General features: G+C 45.8%; 1 protein-coding gene across 2 annotated transcripts; it reads right to left on the bottom strand.

Moving 5' to 3' along the window:
- Positions 1-689: 689 nt before the first annotated feature.
- Positions 690-6034, bottom strand: BLOC1S3 (biogenesis of lysosomal organelles complex 1 subunit 3). 2 transcript variants are annotated; one of them, XM_068249530.1, is made up of 3 exons: positions 5820-6034; positions 4727-4938; positions 690-1723 (listed from the first exon to the last, which is right to left on the bottom strand). In XM_068249530.1, the coding sequence occupies exon 3, from the start codon at positions 1712-1714 to the stop codon at positions 1157-1159; it is 558 nt and encodes a 185-aa protein (XP_068105631.1). In that variant the 5' UTR covers positions 1715-1723; positions 4727-4938; positions 5820-6034; the 3' UTR covers positions 690-1156. The 2 variants fall into 2 exon arrangements, with proteins under 2 accessions (XP_068105631.1, XP_068105630.1); XM_068249529.1 differs by lacking the exon at positions 4727-4938 and having other exon boundaries at positions 5820-6032.
- Between the last annotated feature and the right edge of the window lie 122 nt (positions 6035-6156).

The raw sequence follows: 6156 nt of genomic DNA, 5'->3' as shown, positions 1-6156 counted from the left end.
AGAAACACCTGATCTGCATGCTTGTTCAGGGGCTATGGCTAAAAATATTAGAGGCAGTGGATCAGCAGGGCAGCCAGGCAATGTGCATAGTTTAAAAAGAGATAAACATGTCAGCCTCCATATGTTTCTCACCCTGGATTCCCTTGTTGTCCAGCCAATGACAACACTGCTATATTATATTATCTTAAAGAGGAACTGTAACGACAAAACGGCCCCTGGGGGGTACTCACTTAGGGTGGGGGCAGCCTCAGGATCCTAATGAGGCTTCCAACGCCGTCCTGCGTCCCTCGGGGGTCTCGCTGTAGCCCTCCGTACAGCCGTGACGCAATATTTACCTTCCTGGCTCCTGCGCAGGCGCTCTGATGCCTCTCGGCGCCGAAGTAGGCGGAAATACCCGATCGCCGTCGAGTCTGCTCTACTGCGCAGGCGCAAGTTTCCGGCGCCTGCGCAGTAGAGCGGACCCGACGGAGATCGGGTATTTCCGTCTATTTCCGTGCCGAAAGTCGCCACAGCGCCCCCGCTGGAGCCAGCAAAGGTAAATATTGAACTGACAGTCGGCACAGTCGCCGGCTGTTCGGAGGGCTGCGGCGAGACCCCCGTGGGACAGAGGACGGCGTGGGAAGCCTCATTAGGATCCGGAGGCTTCCCCCACCCGAGGTGAGTACCCCCCAGGGGAGGTTTTTGTTGTTACAGAGTCTCTTTAAAGGACAAATGAAGCGAAAGCGATATGGAGGCTGCCATGCTTATTTTCTTTTAAGCAATACCAGTTGCCTGGCTATCCTGCTAATCCTCTACCTCTAATATTTAGCCATAGACCCTGAACAAGCATGCAGCAGATCAGATATATCTGACATTATTGTCAGATCTGACAAGATTAGCTGCATGCTTGTTTCTTCAAACACTACTGTCTGCGGCCAAATAGATCAGCAGAGCTGCCAGTCAACTGGAGTTGTTTAAAAGGAAATAAATATGGCAGCCTCCATATTATTTTCACTTTAGTTGTCCTTTAAGTTTTCCAGTACAAGGCTGAAGTTTTAAGGCTGTAGTTCGTGCCGCTATTGGAAAGACTATTCTACCTTTATAGCCTACTGACACCTTTAGCACTGATTACTTTAGGTTTTTAGAACAATGCATTCCAGTGCAGTTTGCTGTACAGTCAGATCTTAATATCAGGAAGCAGGTTGCAACTAGTAATGATGTCGATCTTCTCAGACACTGCTTTCAGGTCTTCAAGAGCAAGTCGGATACTGTGAGATGCATTGATGATCCCATTTTGTGAGTTATTCAACTGGCTGGTTAAAGTCCGGATCTCGCTGGTGGTTGAATGATAGACCTGTTTGATGGTGTTATTAACATCATGATATAGTCGTGCATTGCTTTCCAGAAGCTTCTGCTGTAATAAAGTGCTGTAACGACCTGGCTGCTGTATGTTCACCAAAGGCTTCTCTTCCAAACTGACGGGAGAACTTTCTCCCTCATCTCTAATGACCACCAGTGGTGGCAAGTCCTTCTCCAGCCTCCTGGAAGGTGTCTCACTCCTGGTCATGGCATTTTCCTCCTCCTCATCATCCGTCTCTGAGGCTTCTCCTTGGACTTTCACACCACTAGTTGCAGAGAAGGCACCAGAAGGCACAGATGTCACATACATCTCTTCTTCATCATCGGTTTCAGAAGCTTCTCCCTTGACAACAGTTTGAAAGTCTCGAAACGACATTCTGATACACTAAAATGGGGGAGAGGAAAAAGAAGGAGTTAATGGTGGCAAGGGGAGGTTAAGGTTTGTTATCAGAGAGAGGAAGTTAAAGTTAACCATAAAGCTACGTACACATGCTAGATTAAACTGAAGTGGTGTGGACAATAAAGACCACCTCGGCTGAGAACCTCGAGTGCATCCAGCGTGTCTACTAAAGATCCGGCATGCCAGTTTGTTTTTTTTTTTTAGCGACCCCCAACACCCGAGCAAGCAATAGGCACATTGTTCTCCCCACTCCCTGAACCCGCAGTAAGCTACGTCACGCACAGCTTGTTGTCAGTCTGCTCGCTGCATACCAACAGACACATCGTCAGCATGGAGACTAGTGACCCATCTGTACAGCATCAGGTCTGCTCTGTCACCTGAGGAATCGAGTCCAAATACCTGCTAAGCAACAGGTGGGTGTGCGTGTGTGTCTTCACAGGCAGTGTGAATAGTTCAGGGGTTTGACGACTAATGGGGATAAATGATGAAAGTTTCCCCCAAAATTTCTTGTCCACTCGACAAGTGGTGGCAATGTTGTGAGACCTATCTAAGAGAAACCAGCGAACAATGAGCTATGGAGGTGTCCCTCCGCTTATTCCACTGTACCTACCTAGCACCACCTGTAATTCATAAATAGAACCTTCCTAGATCAGCCTAATGTATGTTTTAGGGGTCGTTAATGTTCCGATACCCTTATCCATATTTGGTGGCGTTGTCCAAAAGTCTCCAGTATCTGAAATAAAGTGAACAATTTACTATCTAACGTCTTCCAGAGGACTTTTCTGAAAGACTGTAAGGACCTCCTACTAGGATCCTGGGCAAGAAGAATGAAACATGCTGAGCATAAACTTGGGTAACCATAGAGCACCCTTGGTCAGTTTATATTTCTTCAATGTGGCACAAACCAGAACTAGACTAGACTTAAAAAATTAATAGCAACATAGATAAGAAATGTGAGCACGAACATATTAATGTTAGATTATTGGACAAAACACACCATTTTAAGAGGGCATGGGGGCCTTGGGTGAAATATAGAAATAGCTTTGACATCTTAAAGTGAACCTGTAACTTAAAACAAAACTAAACAAAAAATACTTACCTTGGGAGGGGAAGCCTCAGGATTCTAATGAGGCTTCCTCTGTCCTTCTCAGCCCGCCCGATCCAGCGACGAGACACAGTCAGGCAATAATAATAACACCAGTGGCCTGCCTGCACAAGCACACTAACTGTTTTCTGCTCAGGCTCAAAAACAGTAGAGTGGACCGGATCAGCTCTGCTATTTCCACCGGAGCAAGCAGAAAGCTGCTACTGTGGATGTGCGCAGCGCCTACACGTGGACTTTCATGGATTCCACCGATGGACTGAAGCGGAACAAATTTGAGAGCACCATGCGCCGCCATGGGCCGTAATGTGAATTACGGCTATAGCGCTGCTCAGAAGCTAATTTGGGCACAGGCAAAAGACGGAGCCCAAACTACTTTAAAAACTGTGTAATTCGTCCGCTAGCAATAGCTGGCAGCTAAATTACGTCTTCCCCAGTGGCCATGGCGGCCTGGAGGGGGAATATTAATGAACGCCACCGGGACTTTTTAAGAGTACAGCGAGACGTTTTTCAGCTTCATACTGCGCCCAAATTTTCCAGTGCCGTTTTTACAAGTATGCCCGCTGGATCGCCTCTGCTGAGGATGGGGGGAGCTTCTTTAGGATCCAAAGGCTTCACCCTCCTGAGGGACTTTTTTCCCTTCAGGCTCACTTTAAATGAGGCTAGACCAGGCATGGGCAAACTCAGCCCTCCAGCTGTTACGGAACTACAAGTCCCACAATGCATTTGCCTTTATGAGTCATGACTAGTTCCTTAACAGCTGGAGGGCCAAGTTTGCCCATGCCTGGGCTAGACCTTACCATTATTTGCTTTATAGGATGTTAATGATTAATAAATATATTGCACTTGACCTTTCTTTGTTGTAGTTACCCCATGTTGGGGATACTCTTTTTATTGAATATTTGTGTATTGACATTTGTTCAATAAAAATCTATTTGAACTAAAAAAAAATGTTCTTGTGTTAACAAATCTCTCTGCTTATCTACTGTACGTGTGATAAGCGCTTTAAGCCTACAGAAACCAGGCAAACAGTCAGTAGGGTGGGGAAGAGAGGGGGAAAAAAACACTTGTTTTCTGAACACTTCTTTAGGTCATTGTGATTTGGGCACATCTAGATATAATTTAGATCGGTCCCTCTGACTCTGATATAGTCCATTTGCCTTATGCAATGGAAAAGGGAAGCAAAGGAATAATATTCTGTGAAACTGGTCATATGCTTTTATCAGTTATAGAATCAGGTATCAGGTATAGAAAAGACTAAGGGCCTGTTCAGACTATCTGCGTATGAAGAATGCGTTTAAAATCAAAGAAACGCAAGTTGAAAAACGCATGCGTTTTTCTTGCGTTTCGAATGCGTATTCTATTGCGTTTTGCACACACACGTGACCCAGGGGAAAAAAAATAATTATGGGAACCGCAGAGGAAAACGGACGCTAAAAATGCAATAGTACGCGTTTTTGATACGCGTCCATAGACTTTCATTGCGTCCGTTTCTATGCGTGACGCACAGAACTGCGTGCAGCAATGCGGATGAGAAACGTATGCGTCTCATACGCATACATGTGAACTAGCCCATTCAAAAGCATTAGGAGCCGTTTCTATGCGTTTTTGGTACCCAGACTTGTTCCCTGAAAACGTCTAGGAACGCGCATAGTCTGAACAGGCCCTAAGGCATTTTTTCCATATGTATTTCCTTTCAAACAATACCACTTGCCTGGCAGTCCTGCTGATCTTTCATGCACCAGTAGTGTCTAAATCACACACCTGAAACAATCATGCGGCTAATCCAGTCAAACTTGAAACTTCTGTCAGGAAAATCTGATGTGCATGCTTGTTCAAGGTCTATGGCTAAGGCTAGGTTCACAGTGGTCAGTTGCATAACTCACCCGGTATAAGGACTGAACTGCAATGGAGACTGGCCATAGACTTTAATACAAATCCTGCATGCAGCGAGCTGGAATAACCCGATCAGTTACTGTGAACAGCCCCATAGAGTTGTATGGGCAGTGAGTTGACATGCAAGATTTTCTGCAACGCAAGTGACCACCATGCACAGGGCCTCAAAGTATTAGAGGCAGAGGGTCAGCAGGATGCATACCTATAAAAAAAATGGTGCACAATAAAAATAGCGCCAGAGACTGCTGGCTGTAGAATATCAGTAAAACTATCAATATGACTATGGTAGGAATTAGGCTGCGATTGTTCTGAAGGCTCATACACACGCTTGACTAAAGATAGCTACATCCTCAGTCAATAATCAAGCTTGTGTACGGCAGCCCCCCGCAAGTGATCCACCCAACTCCCACAACCGACGGAATTGTTCACACCGCTCTTTTGCGTGACATCCATGGATGGAAATGGGGCCCTAGGCAAGATAACAGTTTTTGACCACCGTTAATGGTCACCTGTCTTCTGTTAGTAAGATTTGCCAGGCCCCTAGACTCTCTTCAAGCCCTAGGCAACTGCCTAGGATTGCCTTGCGAATGATTCAGCTCAGGTGACATCAAGTATGCGCCACCACGTCTTGCAACATAGCAACAGAACGCACTGTCAGCTATATAGCGGACACGAGTATGTACTGGCTGATCCAGTGATGTCGCCCAAGGGGGGAATCGGATACCTGGATGACATAAAGATGCATACGCAGAACCACCAGTGACAAGACTATACACTGTGTAAAGCACTGCAGAAGCAGCCAGCATCAGGTAAACAATAAATAAATAAACCAATGGTCCTTGAGGTAAGTGCTTAACTTCACAGATAGCATGAGTCAGAGGTCATGTCAGTGGAACACTCTAAAAATAAATTATTAAGCAGAAATCAGTCCTACAAATAAGCAGTTCTGACATCCTGTTCGTTCTTTTTAGTTACAATATGCCTGCTTCATACATTAAAAAATAAAACAGGGAATACAAATATAATATAGGACAGAAGAAAAGCGTACACCACTAAACGAAGCCCCCCTCAGAGTATACCTACCAGTTGCTAATAACTTCGGACCTGCATAAACACAAAACCGATTGAAGCAAATGTTAATTTCCTAGCAAAGCTGACTGTCATGTGACAGGAAATTTAAACGTGCCCATGTGACCAATTTTGTGACCACACCCCTCACTTTTTATATGTTGCCAGAGTAATGTCTCGGGAACCAGCGGGGCTCGGGGGCTGCAATTCGGCACAGAGCTAGATGTGGGGGTCCCCTCCCTCCCCTGAAAATTTCGGGGGTGTACGTGGTGCGGAAGCGGAGATATTTACGACGTTTCACACGTGGATGCACAATGTAATGGGGCGCAGGCTCCTACTGCGCATGCGGGGC

This window comes from Hyperolius riggenbachi, chromosome 8, assembly GCF_040937935.1.
Source record: "Hyperolius riggenbachi isolate aHypRig1 chromosome 8, aHypRig1.pri, whole genome shotgun sequence".
Classification (NCBI taxonomy): domain Eukaryota; kingdom Metazoa; phylum Chordata; class Amphibia; order Anura; family Hyperoliidae; genus Hyperolius; species Hyperolius riggenbachi.
Note: the sequence above shows the minus strand (reverse complement) of the source record. Positions and strands in the feature narration are given on the sequence as shown.

Coding starts and splice junctions, on each gene's coding strand:
- BLOC1S3 (XM_068249530.1), bottom strand. CDS start 1,714: ATGTCGTTTCGAGACTTTCAAACTGTTGTCAAGGGAGAAGCTTCTGAA.